At 45.5% G+C, this 20855-nt stretch overlaps 1 protein-coding gene and 1 long non-coding RNA gene across 3 annotated transcripts; one reads left to right on the top strand and one right to left on the bottom strand.

Annotated features, from left to right (window-relative positions):
* Positions 1-79: 79 nt before the first annotated feature.
* Positions 80-17052, top strand: LOC122183771 (D-beta-hydroxybutyrate dehydrogenase, mitochondrial-like). Of its 2 annotated transcripts, none has more exons than XM_042878062.1 (5): positions 80-530; positions 3562-3672; positions 9829-9970; positions 13367-13519; positions 14990-17052. In XM_042878062.1, the coding sequence occupies exons 1-5, from the start codon at positions 525-527 to the stop codon at positions 15469-15471; spliced, it is 894 nt and encodes a 297-aa protein (XP_042733996.1). In that variant the 5' UTR covers positions 80-524; the 3' UTR covers positions 15472-17052. The 2 variants fall into 2 exon arrangements, with proteins under 2 accessions (XP_042733996.1, XP_042733997.1); XM_042878063.1 differs by having other exon boundaries at positions 83-901.
* Positions 14007-20103, bottom strand: LOC122183773. Its single transcript, XR_006180358.1, has 2 exons — positions 20031-20103; positions 14007-15710 (listed from the first exon to the last, which is right to left on the bottom strand). It is a non-coding gene; the product is annotated as an uncharacterized LOC122183773 (long non-coding RNA).
* Positions 20104-20855: the final 752 nt, after the last annotated feature.

Below are 20855 nucleotides of genomic sequence, written 5' to 3'. Positions count from 1 at the left end.
GGCGGCGGGCCGGCCTCGCTCCTCTCGCCGCTGTGCGGGGCTGAGGGAAGCGTAGAGTCGGCGCTGCGAGGGGGAGCCGGGCCGCTGAGAGCCGAAGCCCGGCACGTGCCGCGGCTCCCGGGCCCTTGTCAGCCATTCGGCTGCGCTGCGTTCGGCGAGTGCTGAACGCGCGGATCTTCGTACGGCCTTTGACATTATAGGAAATGAATGTAACGGAGAAAAAAGCCCCGTGAATGGAATAACTGCGTGACCGGCCAACTTTAGTGTGCTTTCAGAAGCCCGGCCGGGTGCTCTCGGTGAGCTCGGCTCCTGGTTGTGCTGCAGGAGGGATCCGCAGCTCCTGCCCGCTCTGAGGCAGCCGGGATTCAGCTCCGTGCTCCTGCTTCACTGCCTTCCACGTGGCACTTCCCATCGCCATCCTCTGCCTTCTGTGCCACGAGGAACCCCTGGCTGGCAGTACCTGAGTAGAGGTGGCACCGCGGCCTTCTCCAGAGAGCCAAGGAGCAGTTTGGTGTCTGTCCATCATGAAGGTGATGGATGGCGCACGAGTTGGCCTCCAGCCTTTGCCTTTGGAGGCCTTCCTGGTGTGATGACTTGTGCCTGGCTTCTTGTGCTTTAACTTGCCTATACGACTTTGCCCCGTGAATGTTTATTGTACTGAAGCAGTGGCAGTGCCTGTGCATCGTAACCAGGCAATCTGTGCTAGCCAGAACTGCAGGAAAGTTAATAATTCAGAGATTCCTCTAGCAAAGGAATTTTGTGACTGGTGGCTGTCCTGCAGGCAGGGGTTTCTGCATGTTGGGAAAAAGACCTCTTTAGAGAACATCTTCAGTTTCTCTTCCTGGGATTGAAAGCCCCGAGTTCCTAACTCTGGAAATAAGGAACAAGGAAAGTTTACAATGTAACTGCTTGTTCTTATCTTCAAATTAACGTACCTGATAACAAGGAAATGATCAGGGATGTCCTCCAAGGCAACAGCATGTGGAAAATAACATGGCACAAAGTAGAAAAGGAAAGAGACAGGGCAAGCTCTGAAACTGTAGGAAGACTAGGGCTGACGAAGTAACTTTGCTTAGTTTCTATTGCAATAAATGTGTACACTTTGGATAGATTACCTACATAAATAAAAGCTTCTACTGTTTAACAAAGCATTCGTATCCCAGTAGGAAAAGCTTATGGAGTGTGTGTGCCTCTGAGTATAATAACAAATGATTAGTAATCACAGGAGCCTTCTGTACTGTAAATTCTTTCTCACCTTTCTGGTCACTGTAGGTTGCTGGGAGGATTTTTCCCCATCCTTGTTTTTTTGTGTACATGTTGGTGGTTGGTTTGTTGTGCTGTTGCTTGTTTGTTTGTTTTAACCAGAGAAAACTAAACAGCTGCTGTGAGTTAAACTCGATGAAGATAGGAACACAGCCCAGCCATTTATAGATGGGTCTTCCCTTGTTTCATGTACCTGCCCTTACCAGACTGACTGAGGGGGCAGCTGCCCTTGGCTGAGGGGTACACTTCTCCTTTTGCCTGTTCTGGTCTTTGGATGTGATCAGGGCTCTTTATGTCCTGCTCATTTCCTCTGCTTTCTGGAAGTTCTTTGTGTTCAGGACTCAAAAGCAAATGGTAAGGCAGTAAAAAGAAGAAAGGTGTGTTCTTTAAGGGTCAGGTTGCTGAATTAACGTGGGAAGTAACTTTGGCAGGTCTGTGCTCTGGTTCATTATTGATCCTCATTTTTCTTAAAATTGTGTCACTGTAGGTTAAGACTGAGCACTATATCTGGTTCTAACTCAGCCTATATCCTTTAGCTGTAGCTATCTTTAACAGTTCCGTAGAACTAGTCTGTAGCTGGGTGCATTTTTGCCTGACTATAGGAGTCAGTGTTCATGTGGGTGTTGATGTGATAAATGCAGGACAGACTTTTCATCAGTTCTCACTTCAGCTTCACTTCTTGACTGTCCTTTGAAGCAATAAGTTGTGGATGGGAGAGGGCGTTGCTCGTTTGCCTGTTGCCCTTGTTTAAGTATGGGCAGTAACTGATCACTGTCATCCTGCAGTTATCCCTTATTGCCATTTCACTACCACATGTCAGCAGAACAAGGGATCAGAGCACTGGGGGTTGCCTGATTTCTGTCTGAAACAGTGGTTGGGCAAGATGATGAAATTCCTATATAGGTAGTATAAAATACAAATGTTTGTATTCCATAAGCAATTAATGTGGCAGTGGGGAATATTAGTAGTGAATGCCTCTGCTGAGATGGAAGTGACCTCACTTCCTTACTGCATTCTCCAGGCATTTATTGCCATGTCACGTTATCACCTGACAGATAGAGTTTCTGTTTGGTACAGTCTGGAGCACTGCATTTGGGTGGCTGCTGGTTGAGAAACATCTCAAGAGTTCACTGCTTCACAGCAGTGCCAAAGAGAGGGTAAGATGGCTTTCAAGCAAAGAAAGAGGATGAATGTGCAATGTTTTGGTATGGAACTCTATTCGGGATTTTGAGTTCTGTTTTCAGAACTATCACAAGCCTGTTATGTCAAAGCAGATGTAGTATCAAATCTTCTCTCTCAATTTAGCTGTCAGTCAAAAGATAATAATGTAGGAGGGAACTGCGGGATTTGACAAACGGTTCCTGTTAAGAGTTCAGTGCTTCAAAAGGAAGCCCTAAGCTGTAGTCACACTCCTGCTAAAATACAGCATGAAAAGTACTGCATAGAGTGGGAGTAAGAAGGGTACAGACAATAGTCACTGCAGTCAAAAGAGCTGCTGTGCTGATTGGACAGATGACATACTGTCGTTGTAACTTTTTCTATGCTGTTCTTTCTCATAAGCCTATGAGCTGATAGATCACTCATTTATTTTAAAACACGTCTGTGCAGATTTGGCCACTGATACTTGATAGCTGCAGTTTTAGCTAGGGTATCAAGATAACACAAGTTGTTACAGACCAGTGATAAAATAAACTTAGGATTTCATGGTAGTTGGGAGCTGGTTGTTTTTCTACACAGGAATCTCACCTACACCTTTGTGCTGGTTGCTCCAGCAGGAGTTCCATAAAATCACTGGATCTAGTTTGCAGTGAAACAGGTCAGTGGTCATCATGACTTGAGTCTGTGCCCACCATCATGCACAGGGAGGGAGCTGAGCTGCAGAGAAATATGACCAGGCTTTGTTGCATTTAGGTTATTGCTGCTTTCAGAGTGGTACTTGTCCACAATGGTTCACCAGATCTGAGATGGTTATCTGAGCTCCCTCTGGTCTGGAGGGAAGTTATTCCAGCTCTTCTGGATAGGTTCTGAGGTGTTCTATAGGGGCTGCCTTTCCTTCTCTGTGGATTTCACAAGGATGTTTGACTGCTAACATGAACGGCCATCTTTCAGATAGCTTAGGTCAGGTGAGCTCAGCCCCCCACAGAGTCCACGTATCAGCCATACAGCCTCTTAATTGCTAGCTGTACCTTCTAAACACTGGCTGCAGGTCTGTAAGCTGCTCTTTTGCTGTGTAGCTCAATGCTGCTGGTACCTGCAGGATTAGTGTCTGATGATAACATATTGCCTTTTCCCATACAGGCCGAAGGGAAGGCGGTGCTCATAACAGGCTGTGACAAAGGTTTTGGACATGCCTTGGCAAAACAGCTTCATGCAAAGGGATTTACTGTTTTTGCTGGATGCTTGCTAGCGGTGAGTAATAATACTGATCAAAATTCTTCTGGGACTAGAGAAAAATTTTTCTCAAGTAACAGCCTTTTTATCTGCAGCTTCCATTTGTCCTAATCCAAAACCCGTGGGAGGTAAGGTGGGGAGAGATTTTATGTATGTTCTGTTGCTTCATCCACCTGTTGAATCTTGTTGTTCCTGTAATTCTGAGCTCTTTAGGGCAGGGACTGTCTGTAGCTGCATGTCTGTGCAGTAGCTTGCACAACAGCATGCAAGGTTTGAGGTTGCTTCTGGAACGTCTCAGCAATGCTGCAAAATACACAATAAATCTGGAGATTCAAAACTGCTATGGCACCGTGCTTTCCTGGCTTCTCAGGCATCTCTGTTGCTATTTCTCATTCTATCACAGTCCTCTAAGGACATTTTACTCAAACTTCTCTCCAAGCTGCCTTGGTTGGGTTTATCTCCAAAGTGCTTCTCCAGCTTCTCTGAAAGCTGTCTGCTGTTTGGATAGATGAGCAAACCAACTAACTGTACCCTTCTGATACCTGTAGGTCTCACCTTCTGTCATTTTACTTGGTAGGTAGTATCAATTGCAAGAGATCAGTTTAGGCACGCTGAATCAGAAGGGGCTGCAGAGCTGTCAGTCCAGTCCCTGTTCTTGCAGGTAATCATGTTGTGTAATCCTCCATAAATTGGGCACGATCCACTTCCATCTGAAGTTTTATTCTTTTTTTTTCCTCTTTAGATTATCAAAACTTATGTAATTTCCAGCATTAATTGTTTAAAATCAGTTCATGCCTGCTCGTTTGTCTATCAAATGATCTTTAGTTTCTTATCTCTTCCCTGGATGGAACGACAATGTGCTCAAAGCTTCTCTCAACATTTGTTATCTAGTCTAAACAAAGTTGCCCACATAATTTCTCTTAAACATCGTCCATTGCCTTAAACACACCAATCGAAATGAGTGCCAGGCTCGTAACTGGCTTTTCTGTGGTTTATTTCACACTCTAATTTTTGTCCTGTGCTTCTCTGTACCTTTGATTTTTGTCATGCACCCTCCTGTGTTATGGATGAAAGTCACTGATGAAAAACAGTGAATGAGGTTTGTCCTTTGGGAGTTCCGCTGGTGACTCTTAACCAGAAAGAGCATTTTAATTCCAGTATTGTCCAGTGCTGTCAATTGCCATCTCTCTTAATGGGTACTTCACGTCTTTATTTCAGTTATTTCTTAGATGTTTTATTTTCTTCTGGTGCAAGTGCTGCTTCTAACACATCAGTACACGCACTGGAGAGTTCGAGAGGAAAACTGACTTACCTATTTCCTTAAGCCAAAATAAGAGGGAAGTCAATCAAATGTAATAAGTGAATTCAGTTGACAGTGTAACAATCATCACTTCTAGTGCTAACAGATGACATTAAATAGATAGTGGAACTCTTTGGTTTTGCTCTCTTACTGCTTCTCAGTGGAATAGATGCTATTTCAATATGTCTGTTCCAGTCCAGATGCTCAGAGTGATGACCACAGGTTGATGAAATTTGTGAAGGGCAAGAACAATGGAAAAGCAGTGTGGCCATCCTTGCCTGTGTGATTTCAGCGGAGGTTACGTTCTTCCTCCGGACCAGCAGGGAAAGTTATCAGCTGACACATTGTGTAACTCAAGAACAAACAATCCCTCTTGGAAAGCTGCCATTGTTGGGAAATTTCCATGTGGAGGCTCTGTAAATCCTTCAGTGATCATGTCATTTGCTACTTTGGGGTGTCTGTCTTTGTAGTGATAGCAAGTCAGGCGCTCGCTTTCTACAAGAGCAGGTGTAGGAAACAGAAAAGGGGTTACAGGGGTTCTGAGGAGGCTCTTTCAGAAGGCAGCAATGCTTTTGCACAGCAGACAGGAACAGACTGGATTTGAAGATGCATAAAAAATTGAAGTGCACACAATATGAGCCTTGTTTGCTCACTTTACTGACACTAAAAATGATATATATTTCTGATTACGTACTATTACTTGTTCCCAGAGTGGCCTGGCAGCTGCTGGCATCCTCTGTGATCTGGTCTGGCAGCTTTTTACTAACAGCCAAAATTGTTGTGATCCCCGCTTGAACTGTGTAAGTGGGAAATTCATCAGCAATCATAGTTGGTCTGCACGTGACTTTTAAGATGTTAACTGAGTGCTTTGATCCTGAAGAGGTAGAGAGTGGGAACAGCTTTGGGTTTTAGATGGTTGATGGGGGAAAGCGTCCTCAGAACTTTGAGCAGGAGGTTGCTGAAAACCTAATGGTAGAATGTATTTGGGATGAAATCTAGAGCTGACTCTTCCAAGAAAAGGAAGCACAGAGCAGAAAAGGGTGATCGGTCCAAATGAAGTAAGAGACAGCAGTGAAGGCAGAGAGCTGTTAGGTAAGATCACTAGTGAAGAGTAAGATAGGAGCATGTGAGTGATTATTAGTAAGTCAAGCTGTGCGTATGCATTGTGGTTAAGGATGCCTGTGAGAGTTGGCAGTGTACATGAAACTGCTTATGGCAGATGCAAAGCAACTTACCCTGTCATCAAAGAACACCTGAGCTGTTGTAGGTTCACTGCAGGGTCACAACAGGTCTGGGGGCAGTTGTCACAAAGTAGGTGGCAGCCTGTTAGTTCACACCTAGTTACTCCATCATTGCTTACTCCCTTTTGTGCTGAGAATGAAAGGTTCCCTGATGTACTACTTACTGGTCACAGAAAGGCCTGATTAAATAGAATGGAGTAGGTCAGCTGGAAAGGACCTTCAGAGATGGTGTAGTCCAACTGCCTGGTTGCTTATCAGAAGTTAGCACATTATAGAGGATGTGATCCAAATTCCTTTTGAACACTGACAGGTCTGGGGCATCAGTTACCTCCTAGGAGCCTGTTCCAGTGTTTGACCACCCTCATGGGGAAATAAGTTTTTCTTAATGTAATAAATGTCCCAAAAGAGCATTGATAGGGTGAGCCAAAGAGGTTTCTACCATGGGTAATATCTTTAGGAACTCTTGAAGGTAAGGCATTTCCAGAAGGCTGAAAAAGGGCAGATGCTGTACTTGTCTCTCAAAAGGAGGCAGACCTGTGAGGTTATCAACCAGGCAGCTTACCTCCTGCACATGAGATGAAGCTGCAACACACAGAACTGTCAGTGTGATAAATGCCTAGATCACAGTGTCATGTGTGCTGTACGAGTTCACTGGGAACAGGTTGTGCCATGTCAGCCTAATCTCATTCTGGCTAAGCAGCAGTGTGGTTAAAGGGGAAGGAATAAATACACCTCAAATAAGGCTTCTGATGCAGTCCCTCGTAGTCTGACGAGCAAACTTACGCTCTAAGCCTGTGACTGCTGTTCAGTCCCAGTGAAATTTTCTTGGAAGTGCCCTGGAACACAGTTCACACAGAGGAAAAATAAATATGTGCGTAGTGTCAAGCAGGGAGGATTGCAGGTCCCTGAGGGAGTAGTATTCAAAATGATGCCAACAAATCAGTTGCAATCTGAAAACAAATAGCTGAAATCCGGTAATGACAAATACAAGCATTTTTTCCTGGGGAAATGTGGAGAAGGAATGGGTGGGTAGGCAGCAGTGAGGGAGCTGAAGGTGACAGGAGGATGCAAACGCCATGAGTCAGCCCATGTCCTGCTGTGCCGTGTCACATCTCGCTCTGGGAAGCAGTCACAGCAAAGCTGTGCCTGAGTTGCTGCGTGATGTGGGTAGGTCTGAGGCACATGTGAGGAGAAGGAGCACAGGGATGAGGAGTGGGAGGGTGCCAGTGGGAGAGGTGGCAGCTCGCCGATGGTACTCAGCACTGGGTTTGTTGCTTCTTGATTCCCAGAAATCACTGCAAGTGCCCAAAGCCCCAAAGCCTTGCCAGGGCCAGCGCTGCCAATGGGACCAAGATGTTGTCCCCCCCCATTCTGGTGGCAGCTTGGACAGGATTGCAAGGGTAGAGGAACCGGCCAGTGTGTGAAGAAGAACAAATGCCAGGTTCAAAACCAGCCTTCAAAAAATGAGGGGGAACCATGGGAGCATATGAACTGTACAGTGTGCTCACTGTCCCTGAGGTGCCCTGAGCTATTGGTTTTATAGCTAAATGGTGTCTGGAATGGTGTCTTCTTGCTGAAATCAGTCTTCCAAGATCACTGTGTTTTGTCAACAGCAATTAACTTGTAGCTGGGAAGGTAACTTTGCAGATGGAGTTGCAGTGGAATAGGGGAAAATACGTTTCAATGTGAATAATACACTTATATTGGACTTTTAAGTTGCTGATCTGCAAGTTTTTTCTCAAAAAACCAACCAACCAAACAGTGGAACTATTTCTTTATATCATGAAGACTATGAAAGATTAAAAAAAAAGAAAAAGAAAAAGAAAAGCAACACAGGGAAATGTGTTCTATGCTCTGTGATTACAGCTGTGGTTGTTTGTTTGCAGTGAGATACAGTAAACTTCTTCAGAACTTTGTGTAATTCAGAGCTGAGATGCAAGAGCATCTTCTAGAAATACAGTGAGACATCACACAGCCTTCACTCATTTCAAAGGGAATATAGTATTTTGATGACTGTGTTGTTAACTACTTGTAATGTCACTTTAGAGATTCCTTTCATGGCTGGATAAGAGTCACTGTGCACTGGAAAACTTTTTGTGATACCTTGAAATAGGTCAGCTGTGATATGATCTGCAGCCATAGGGACAGAAGCAGATTCCTACTGTTACCATAAATCTGGAGTAATCATATGCTCATGTTAACAGGGGAACCCTGTTTTTCTCAATGCCTGGATGGAATTTCTGCTCTTTTCCTTCATAACATGTCACTGTTCACCGAGCTGAAGGTAGAGGCAGGGTGGTTTATGCTGTGCTCATTGAATAAGTAGCTTGAGATGCGTGTAGAAAAACAAGTGGTTACAGTTTTACATTAGCTTTGCTGTGCAGGCAGTGTGTTGCTCTCCTTGTTTGCCCTTGTGCTGTGGGTGGGTGTTGGTATCAAGTACTAAAGGAAGAGTGGCAGCCAGGCATGTGACTCACCTATTCATAACTTCTTCCTCCCTAACAAGGCAGATCCTGTACTTCAGGGAGTAGTTTGGTGAGCTATATCTCGAGCCTGCTGAGGAACTGCGTGGCTAATCTGTGCTCTATTCAGTCTCATTTTTTTGTATGATAGCTGAACTTGGCTATCGATCCTGTCTGGAAGTGACCACGTAAAATTTGAAACACAAACCACATTTAGGTTTGGTATGCAAAAAAAAAAAAAAACAAACAAAAAACCACCAAAAACCAACCAACAAGTAGTAACAGAATGTCTGATGGTAACAGCAGTAAGCTGATAAGAAGCTAAGGGCTCATAAAATTATCTTCATTATTGTAAGTTAATTGTGCACTACTTTTCTCAAACATTTCCATATCATTCTTTAATAATGAAGTCTTGAGAAGGAGAGAAGTACCTTGCAGAAAAGACAGAAGAAAGGAAAAGGAGAGAAAGGAAGCCATCATATTACTGGTAGAGCCTTGTTCTTGTTTCTTTGGACAGAACTTCCTCCTTTCATGCTTCAGCTGCACAAGACAAAATTATAGACATCTTCAAGTTCATGCTTTACTATGCACGCTGTTCTGCTGCATATTTAGTGCAAAATATTACCATTATGTAGGTTGTAGGCTTTCTGCTGTATCCTGTAGCATCAAACTGTTTGCTGGTAGGCATGCCAGAGGTGACCCTAGTGTCTTGCTTTCTGACACTACTATCTCATTAGAAGCTAAACAGTATTTTGGAATTACATGAGTAAGGTACCTAATTAGCCTTTTGCTGTTAAGCCTAGAAAAGCAGCCTCTGATTTGTGTATAATGTTTGCTGAGTTACCTATGGAGCATGGGGATTGGGGCAGCAGAGAGCCACCTGCAGTTATCCTGAGCTGACGCATTATTTGACATTGTTATGATTGTGAAACCCTTCACACAAGGAGCAAACACGAAGGGCTTTGGCCCTTCAGAGCAGTGGATCGTGATGTAGATGTTCCCTGTGCTGGAGGGGACAGATTATAGCCATGGGTTGCACAGTGGGTCGTGTGTCTTGTGTGCCTGTTTCTGTACCAGGTTTACACCTCTGCATGCAGTTTCAGTAGGTGGTATTTCCTGTCTCTGTGAATATGCCTGCCTTAGCAAGGCATCTTTCTTTTCTGCTGAGCAGGATAAGAATGGAGACGGAGCCAGGGAGCTGAAGGACATGAAGTCAGATCGCATGAAAGTGCTGCAGATGAATGTGTGCAGTGACCAGGAGGTGGCTGAGGCTGTGGATTATGTGAAGAAGACCCTGAAAGACCCAGAGGAAGGTGTGTGGGAATCTTTGTTTTTCTGGGCCAGATGATTCTTCGGTGCACTCATGGAATCCTTCCTATGGATCAGGCCCAACTCTGGCCAGGTTGTTCCTGTGCTGCAATGCCAAAACATGATTAACAAGCTTGAAGGCCTGACGGTCAGGCAGTGCTGTATTTGGGTCAGTGGGAATTCCCATGTGGCCAGCACATCAGTGCCAGAACGAGAGACCAAGACTGGCTTAGATGCTAAGACTCTAACCTTACATCCTGTAAAAAGTGATGAGTAGCAGCATGTCCTTAAAAACTTATTTCTCTGAGTGACCACAGTAACATAGGATGGCAAGACCTTGGTTCTCTTCTGATGCTCCTGTTACAGCTTCACAGATTTTTCTATAGCAGTCCTGCTTATGGAGAGGTCATGGTCCTCCCCCTGGCTGCTTATTCCTATATTGGTACAACCTGCTTGTGTGATCAGGTGTTGATCTGGTCCATAAAACTGACCTGGACCCAAATCTAGATTGTTTTTCATCTGTGCCAGTCCATGCTTTCAGTCTGCCATGCAACACTCTAGCTGTGATGTGAGACAGAATTCAAGATAGGCTCAGCACAGACCACCTTAATCTGCATGCAGCCTCAAGTGTAAGTCCAATTCAGGGGCCTTAGGAGCATGCAAAAGAAGATAATTCTTTCATGTTTCTTCTTGCTTGGGAATGTGTGTGGGGTGGGAAGGCAGGAGAAGAGCAGCCCATAAGAGTGCAGACAGCTCAAGATACAGGTAGTAGGATGCTCCATGTCTACCCTTGCACTTGGGCTTAAATGGAGGAGAGGTACCTGGGGAAGGGTGACTGATTGCACTGCTGTTGCAGCACAGCTTGGCTCCTAGATTGGGCTTCAGACAGCTTCTGTGAGTGGTTTGGCAGTGGGATATGAGCTTACAACCAGGGCCTGTGTGACACCTCACCTCTTCCCGCATAATGAGGCTGTGAGGCTTTCTTGCCCTTTCTGGGTTTCTGTGCAGCCTCTGTGTGAATAACAAGCTGGGCAGCAGCTACAGAGCTTGGCTGAGGGTGAAGTTTCACATCTGTGTCTCCAGCATTAATGGGTTGTGTGGCTGGATGGTGACTGCTCCTGAGGCTTGGATGAGGCTACCGTGAGCCTGTCCTAATTCATATAAATGCCTAAAGCTAGTGAATAACAGCTCTAATCTTCTTGCAAATTATGTAGCACACCTTTCCTCCTAAAAGAAGCATATGAAACTGAGTTACATACAAGCTCTGTTCCCACACGTGCTTTGCATGATTTTTCTTCCTACGCAATCATCCAGCCCTCATCACACATTTCATAGCTTCTCAAGCTTTTCCTGAAGAACCCAGCAGCAGCAGTGGTGGCATGGTGCCATTTCCCACTGTGAGATAATTTGTAAGGGGGCAGCTCTGTTGCTCCTATAAATGCAGCACTGTTCACAGAATCTTGTGTGCAAAATGAACAGTGAGAGCTTGTGCCCTTGATCAGCAAGTTGGACCAGTTCTTCCTGCTCTTGAGAGCCTTACCTTGTCGTTGGTTGCTGCAGCACAGACTGCAAAGCAGTAAAGACCTCTTTTTGGGAGGCATGTGACTGAGGGTTGAAGCTTACTCATAAATAGTGCTCAGTAACATACTGGAATACAGTCTGTATTCAAACTGAGGTGTGTTGCACACCAAGTGTAGCCCTGAAGGAGGTAGCACAGAACAGTTCTTGTGTTAGACTCCTCTACCTCTTTCCACTGTGTACATAAAGCTAAACTCATTCTGATGTTGGGAGTCCCACTGTTTGTCTTCGGAGTTATGTAGCTCCCACTGCATTATTGACATTAAAGAAGTAATAGTGATAAGGCTGTGCTCTATAAACACACCACTGTCCTGCAAACAGCCTTGTGACCATTTAAGTATTAGCTCTTTGTTCTGCATGGCCTGACTGGGATAGACTGTGAGGGAATGTATGGTTATCACTGGGTAGGACATGACTTCCTCTGTTCCCTTCTACATGGGTTGGCCAGAAGCTTTCAGGGAAAGTAAACTCAGCTTCCCAGCTGTGGGAGGACAGAGAGGGCTACCATCGCCATCATGAAAGCCAGCCTAGCAAGGGCAGGTTGGGCTTTTAAAATGAACCAGGAAAATACATTCTATTGACATTTATTGGGTGAATAGGGGAATGTTGCAATTTGCTTAAGACTGTATTTAGTAAAATATGTGGTTACTATCTCACCACAAATAAATCTAGGCTGGAAGACTTTCATACATGAGAGCAGAGGAGATGTGGAACAGAGGCTGGGCAAACAGCCCAATTTTTTTCAGAGTTTGTTAAGTTTGTGTCACAGTGGCATGGCATGGGGACTTGCAATAGCTGTGTCTGAGCTCCGGAGCTGTACACAAATGTTATTTCCCATTCCTAGGTGTGTTCTTAGTACTGAGAAGTGGGTTGGAAAGTAGAATGGAGCCCCAGTTCAAGCTTGCTACTTACACAAAAAATAACAACATCAGGACAGCTAATTAGGAGAATTCTTATCTTGTTCCAGCTCTTCTGTTTGTTCTTACTGCAGTTTATGGCTGCATAGTCCTGTGCTTCAGCAATTTCACAAAGTGTGGACTCCGCCCTAAAGTATTTGCCATGGGGATTCCTACAGTAATAACTTCAAAGGCTCAAATGCTCAGTGACCTGCTAAATCTTGGGCATGTAAGGGGCTGAGTGCAGGAGCTTGTGATAAGTGCAGTCTATTTAATCCTGATGGGACTGCATGCACAATAGAAGCTCAATTTTTAATTCTAGTAGTTTAAGGGTTGGTTCTAAATTTGCCATGTCCTACAATAGTTAGGATTGAGGGAGTCCGAATATCTGGACTGAAGTCCAGGAGCTGGTAACTGGCCATGATCCTGCAGATCAATGCTGCACGCTTTCCCAGGTAGTGCATCACATCCCAGAGTTGTGAAGAAGATGTAGAGATCTAAGATAGTTGTTTTCTTTCTGTTTTTTTTTGTTTGCTTAATTGAGGGAAAGTCCAACCCTCTTCAGAATGCAGGAGGGTGTGATAAAGTCCATGAGAGAAGACAAACCTGGGACTTAGAAAAGGTATAAAAGAGGGCCAACAGGATCCAACCATACAGAGACAAAGTACAGCCTCTGGCCTTGGAGGAGACATTCAGGATTGCTATGCTTGTGGACCCCTCTCACAATCCCAGAAGCTTCAAATAAGCCCTATAAATTTGATATCTGGTATCTTTAGGATAATTTTTCTCCTTGCAGGGTTTTTGTCTATAACTTTTTTCCTATGAAAGTGTCCAGTTCTTTGTCAAGGTGTTGGGTTACTGTGAAGAGAGCTTCTCTGTGACATTCTTCCTTGTTCCATTCTTTAACTTTGTTGTTGTTGTTGGCAGGTCTGTGGGGCCTGGTGAACAATGCTGGTGTCTCAACTTTTGGAGAGGTGGAATTTACAAGTTTAGACAACTACAAGGAGGTGACAGATATCAACCTGTGGGGCACCGTGAGGGTGACGAAGGCTTTTCTGCCCCTCATTCGCAGAGCTAAAGGTATATGCTGGGTAGTGTGGGAAGGTTCATGGATATTTTGCCACGCAGCAAAGAAGCGTAGCTAAAATGTATGAACCAGATTGCTTCAAAGAATGCCAAGGTGTCTGTGGCATGCAGGCAAAATAGACAGCATTGTTTGATGTATTGTGTTCCAAACAAGCACTACACAGCAGGTGTGATCTTAAATGTTCCGGGATATCAAAGACTTCCAAGCATCGCTGGCAGAGATGACAGGAGAACTTGAGCCACCTTTAGAAAAAGTGTCTGGAGGCCATAAAAAAGATGCTTCTGGTTTCCAAAGTCACCATGAGTGCTTAAGTTTGGACGGCTGAATCTTTCCCTTTGTTTTACTCAGCTCACAGATGATTGCAGAGGAGTAGTCATGGAATAAATGAATCCATAACAGCCATTTTATATAGCATACAAAAAGGTGGTTACCATCAAAATTCTATTTTATGGAGGGGGGGAAGATACCTATGAGCAAAGCTCTGAAGAACTTCTTTATTTAGTGTGTGTGGGAGAATGCTGGTACAGCTATATGTTCTGTGAGGACAGAAAGAGGCTATATTGAGCAGATTGCTCGGATACCATTTCCAGAAAGTACCCACTAAACGAGCCCCATCTTACTACAGAATGCCACTTATCCATCAGATCAGTAAGTGGTTCTCACAGTCCCTCCAAACTTTGCTTTGCTCTGTAATGAGAGTACAGAACCACCCACTTGTTTCTCGGCTGAAGTTTCAAGCTGCAGAAAGGTGTCATACTCCATGGCTGTGAAAATCCTCTTTGTGGGAATAGCTGATGAGATTTCAAGGGCCTGTCTTGTAAGCGTAGCCGAAGCTGTAATCCCACACTTGGTGAGGAAGGACAGTTCCCCACGGAGGGGTGACTGCTACTACCACCACTGCCCTCAGACAGTGATCTAGCACAAGCTGCCAGGGCTCTGCTGTTAGGCTGACATGGGCTGCTCGTAAGCGTTTGAACAAATGCTCTTTGCTGTGCCATAGACAGAAGCACATCAAGTCTCTTCTCCATGTATCCCATGCTGTAGGCAGTCCTGGCCAACCAGTGAGGTGAGAAAATTACAGCTCTTGTGCTGCAGGCTCACTGGTTCTACTGGTGAACACTGGTGTAAGAGCATACAGCTAGTAGCCTGAGAAGATACAGACGCTGACTTACTTGGAAATTAGAAGGAAGAAGATGTCTTGTATGCTTTGTACATCCTTCTCTGTACATAGGCAGGTATGTGGACCACCCACTGAAGAGGTCAGAGCTGAGGCTGGCCTGCTTGAGTCTGGAGAGACTCCTGACAGAAGATTTGGACACTACTTCAAGATACAGATTTCACAAATCAGTGCCATCCAACAAAGCACCTTTTTACTAGAACGTCGTCACTGCTGCTCCTGTAGCCCATGCTGACCTCACTGGGAACAACCAGTCAGTCATTTCTCATTGCTCTTTCCTCTCCAGGCCGTGTAGTGAACATCACAAGCATGTTAGGACGGATGGTGAGCCCATCTCGCTCCTGCTACTGCATTTCCAAGTTTGGGGTGGCTGCCTTCTCCGACTGCCTCCGGCAGGAGATGTATCGCTGGGGGGTCAAAGTCATCCTCATCGAGCCCAGTAACTTCGTGGCAGCGACTGGCATCCTGACAGAGGACGGCATCGACAAGCAGGCCGAGGTGCTGTGGAGTGGAGCCAGCAACACCGTGCGGGAGGACTATGGCAGGGAGTACTTCACTCGCCACGTGGCCACGATGAAGTCCTTTGTTAACAGCGGCCTGAAGGACATGTCTCTTGTCTTGAATGACATCACCAACGCGCTCGTCTCCACACACCCAAGCAACCGCTACAATCCCATGGAGACCTACTGGTGGATGAGACTGCAAGTCATGACTCATCTGCCCACTGCCATTGCTGACTGGCTTTACATTCCTGGAGCCACACTGTGAACGGCCATCCTTCAAACATCCTTCCAGGGCTTGTATGTACGCACAGTTTAGAGCTGACTTAGTCCTGTACTAATTCCTGGTGCATCTCCTCTTTAGATGTTTGTGTCTTCAGTTTGGTTGGGTTATGGCTTCGCATCTTGTGTTATGGGATACGGAGGAAAATTGTCTTTACTGTCTCCTCCCTTGGTCTTTGTATCCCCCGCTGTCCTGATTGAAGTTGAAAGGTGTTTTGCTTTTAACTGTGGAGAAGACAGAGGAAGGTTAACATAACAGATCAAATATGTGGCTATTGTAACTAGGTCAGCTGAGCTCCCCTAGTGATAAATTGGACTCATTACTGGGCTCTTGGTTTTCCTTACAAGGATAGGCTGCTAATAGCAGAGTGAAGCTGTTGCTATGAGATGTCTCATAGGGAAGAAGCTAAAATGGGAAACAAAAGCAGTTTTCCATTTGATTAAAAATGGGTCAATCACAGCCTTATTTTGTTTTCACAGTACTGGTAGGAAGCTCTGCTGCTCCATAACTGTTTGCTCTTTCCAAGAAAACAGCAGCAGTGCCTCTAAACAGCCTCATTACCCAATTGCAAAGAAGGGTTCTTCTCTCCCAGCACTGTGTCCAGCAACTGGAGACAGACTAGGCAGGGCAAAGCCCTTGTAATATCTCCTGGTATCTGAGCTGCCCCTCAGCCAGTGATCTTTCCACCCACTGCTGATGAGCTGTGTGAGACAGACTTGAATCTATGTAGCAAACAGATTTAGCTCCTTTAACTGCTGTGTTAGGTACCAGGTGAAAAAAGGACAGTGTGCAGTCAGTTTGGCCTGACTACGAGCTCTGGAAGGATGTTTCAGGTGATGCATTTCTTTTTAATTAATACTGCACAATGAAATTTGTACGTCACACGTAATCGTCTCCTCAGAATTTCATGACACGACAACTGATACGAGCTGCTTTTGCAAAATACCTCTGAGGATCTCTCCTGTTGGCCATATCTGGGGCATTCAATCATTTTTCCAAGCGCTGAGGCTGCCAAACCTCACACCTCATGTCCTCTTTCCAAGTGGTGAACACCAGCAAAGCAGCCAGTGGTGATCTGCCTTGTCATTCTAGGGGGCCAGCTTCCCATTCTGCTAAGTTTTGTTCTGTTTTGACTTCTGTGAAATTAAATGAATGTGAAAAGAGCTTATAATTTGCTCTTTCCTCATCTGTCTTGGATAGCTATGACTTTGAAGCTGTGCCTTAAACTTTTATATGCTGCTCTTTGTAACTGCTTGGAGACTGGATACAACTGAATGCTGTGAGGCCTAAGGAGGCAGCAGGCTTCCTTTGGATATGCCGTGGAGGTAGCTTGTATTACAAATAACTTCTGAAAATGCTGGCTATGCAGTTCTTGTTTTATTTCAGACCATAATCACATGGAGGCTGTCTGGGATCTGGTACCCAGAATGATTCCACTGTCCCACTGCACTGCAGCTTGTTTAGGCAGTGTTGAAATCACTTCTGCCCCTTGCACTGTGAAATGTGAGTAATGTTAAGTAGCACTAATTTGCACAGAGGAAAATAAACTGTGAGATTTGTAAAGCACATGTCTGTGTCTCCACTGCTCATTTCTACGTTTCTTTCCCCCTGTGAACATCTCAGTGTCCTGAGCAGTTTTGTGTTGGTTGATTATACCCATTTTTTTTTAGCACTGAAGTAAAAAATGGGGTGAGGAGAAGGAGAGGCAATGGAATTGGTCAAGTTTACTTGGAGAAATGGGCAGTGAGAAGTTTGTGCTGCTTTTCAAGTTAATGGCTTCAGTTACCAGGCCAGTTCCTCTCTGCAAGGTGGCTTTGTACTAAGGCAGTGACAGGAATGAGATCCTTCCTCCAGCAGCTCCTAGTCTGGACTGCTGGTAGGAATGAGTGGAAGGGAAGAAGCAATTGGAGAAAAGGTTCCTCAGAAGATCCCTATTTTGGAGCCGCACCTGGTGGCTGTTTGTGTTCAGTCTTGGATGTAAAGCAAAAAGCCTCTTAAGTTGGGCTGCCTTTGCTTAGGTCTCTCAGCTATCTAGTTCAGGGGGGTCTCAACAAGCCCACTGCCTGTGCTGCGAAGGCCATTTCCAGACCAGCAGTGTATTTACAGTTCCACAGGCCCTGTGTTTCATTAGCAAAAGGCAGCCAGAGAAAGGCCTCTGCAAACACACACATTACCACTGTTGGTATTTTATGTGGTTTCCCTCAAGTGACATTGGTGAGAGAGTGTTGATGCAAGTTATTCATTGCCTCAGCATTCTCCATGTAATTAATCCAAATGCTACAGCTGTCAGGTAATAAGGATTAGCTCTTCTTACAGACAGAACTGAGACCTGCAAGCCAAAAAGTGCCCAAGGCCATGCGAGGACCTCATGCCAGAGCCGGCATTAGGATTTCACAGCACGGGAGCCCCAGTCCCTTGGTCTGTCCCTCTGAGAAGTGCTTGGTGAGCTGCCACAGCCCAGTCTGATTTCTGCCTTGCTGGGAGCTCTGCATGGATGGCTGGGGGTGAGAGTGCTGACGTGGAAGAGCAATATCAGATGTTTCTGTACAGTACATGAGCTCTGATCCAGCGGGGGAGAGCCAAGCTGACTGAGCAGGTCCCTTCCCATCTTCCAGCAGCTGTTTGCTGTCCAGAGAAAACGTGGTTTTAAAATCTGCTCCCTGAGGCAGTTAGATCACTGTAGCATGTTGCATTATGCAGTCATTGAGGGAGATCATTGTCTTGCTAATGAGTAATAGGGAAGAAAGCTTAATTCCTTTTGAGAATGACCTTCAAGCCTGGAGGACAGATAAGTCAGAAGCTAAGTGATATCCCATGGAAATCCTTGCTCATTTCTGCTCTGGTATCCCATGAGGAGTAGGAGGCTGTGGCTTTCCTACAAATGGCCAGCTGCTAAGACCATGGCAGTCCTGCCTTTTCCTGCGTGTTCTTCATGATACTTTAAGACATACAGCTCCTTCAGTCTTTGCAAAATAGTTCTGTTTTCCTGTTCACATGGGGTTAGTTCTCTATGATGCCTCTGGGAGCCAAGGAGTGATTGTCTACATGTCGTGTTTGCTCTGGGCCAACTTAACACAGCAAGGGAACTTCTGCAGCCGCCGATATGAGCGCTGTGTATCTGTCTGGGTGCTCCAAATAGCTCCAGGATCTCTCTGTCTGAACCACAAAGCAAGACCCAGAATAGTGACAAATCTCAGTGTGTGTCCCTGACCTCAGAGAACCCGTAGTATTTGGCTTACACCCAACATGAATCCTCAACTGGCAGCACAGGGAGAGAGTTTACAGGGTGAGGTTCATTGGGGGTGGAGTAAATAAAGATAAAGTAAGTAAATAAAGATCTCTATAAGTCCAGAGAAACCAGAAAGCTTCTAAGCAGCAAGAGCTGCAGAGGAAGCAGTTCATCTCAGGCAGAGGCAAGAAGTTGCTATGGAGATCCCTCATTGATGGTCTTGTATGTGCTTAGCTGTACAGGGAGACACACAGAGAATAAGAATGCATGCTTCTTCCTCTGGGCTTCAGAAGTTGTTACCACAGCTGGGAATGAATGACACTCTAGGTCTGCTGTTCTTGTATGTCTGGGGGAGTTCAAACAATTGCAGAATGGGTCAGGAGCTGAGCGATACCAAATGTTAACTGCTGCACTGGAATGGTAATCTGCAGTCTGTTGGCTGAGAGAACAGCCAGCATCTGGAGAAGTGTTCATAGGCAATGGTGCGTAATTTCTCTTAGATAATGTTAGCAATTGGAATATTTCTATGTGCCACTTTTCTTCCAAATGATGGCCTCGAAGGCACTGTCTGGTTACTGAGCACTGCCAAAAAAAAAAAACAACAACAAAGGGCAAGGGATGTGAGCTGCTCTGCTCTGCCAAGCAGGCCCAGATTAACAGATACTCTTTTTCCTGGCCAAAGCGTGCATCTGACCAACTTGTGTTGGCAACAGTCTGTGGAGCCTATTGCTTTGATACCTGGGATGGAGGTGGATGGGTGCTGGATTTAAGATCCCTTTGTGCATATCTGGCTTTGAACCTGTAGCTGAGGAGCTGTATTTCTGCCAGAAACGTTACTGGGAAGGAGGCCAGTGATGGCAGTATTCTCACACACAGCAATGTTCCTGAAACCAGCAGGGACATTACCCAAGGCTGCTCTCCTCAGCACCATACCTCTGTTGCTGTGGTGCAGTCCTGTTTTCAAAGGTCTACATGGGGACTTGGGTACCCAGGGCTCCTGACTTCAACCCTCAAACATCTCCTCCACCAGTGGGAGACACAGACAGGAGCCTGTTCCATTCATAACTGCTTTTTATGTATCTGAAGACTGTACTGAATCTTGACTAAAGAACCTCCATCTTTAAACTTTTTCATCCACATCATTTTTCAGTGTTGAAGTGCAGCACTGTGCAGGCAGCTGTGGCCTCCCACTTATGTGATGAGTGAAGTTCAGCTTGAAAGACTGAGGTTAGACAAATAAATTCATGCGCTCTGGCAAGGAAACAGGGCTGAGGGTTTCAGATGCAGAAGCTGTAAATTCACGTGCTGTCCCTACCCACTGCTAGCAGGAGCCACTGGGTTAAACCGCCACGCAGAAAAGATCAAAGATGAACATCATCATTACCACCTGAAAAAGAAAAAAGTGTTCAACATGTTAAATGAAGGTTAGAAGGCTGTACTCAAGATTACTACAACAGCTACATCAGCTCTGTGAGGCTGCTGAGCCCTGCCCTGCACTGACTGCTGCTGGCCCAGCTGCATCCATTGCAACAGTGCCACCCAGCGCATCTCAGCTGGAGGCTCATTTTGTGCTTTACAAATTCAAAACCATTCCGTGTGTCCTAGGTCTTAATCTTCCTAGCCTTGGGCTGCTCTGGACACAATGACGCTGTAAATAGCAAAACACCAGCAGCAGAAGCACCTGTCTTTCTGGCTGGGGTTTCAAAAGTGAGTCTTCAGCTTCTTCTGAAACCACAATGCTGAGAAATGCCTTTTTAACAAACCAATAACAGCATGTTTCTCAGCCAGCTGCCTGAGTGCTGGGGGTGGGAGAGATGCTACAAATAGCATGAGAACTTGTAACAGAGCCAGAGCCACCTCTGGGGCCTGGCCAAGAGCCAGGTGGAGTGCAGTAATTCACAGCAGAGCTGGAAGAGCCTCAGGGATGTTACCAGCATGGCCAGATCATATTCTCCCTGGCGTGTGTTCGAGGACATAGCACAGCTGTGCCTTCACCTAGAACAATGTGGAATAACAGTTCTTCCCTGATAGAAGCTCCAGAGGCACAATGGTGCAATGCCTTCTCTGGCAGCATCTTGATATAGTGAATGGTTTTTCACATTGCTATTCAGTCTGACCACCCCTGCGTGCACATCGCCTG

This window comes from Lagopus leucura, unplaced genomic scaffold (assembly GCF_019238085.1).
Source record: "Lagopus leucura isolate 7727_CA_CO unplaced genomic scaffold, USGS_WTPT01 Super-Scaffold_100021, whole genome shotgun sequence".
Taxonomy (NCBI): domain Eukaryota; kingdom Metazoa; phylum Chordata; class Aves; order Galliformes; family Phasianidae; genus Lagopus; species Lagopus leucura.
The sequence above is the reverse complement of the archived record's forward strand: the minus strand, read 5'-3'. Positions and strand labels throughout refer to the sequence as shown.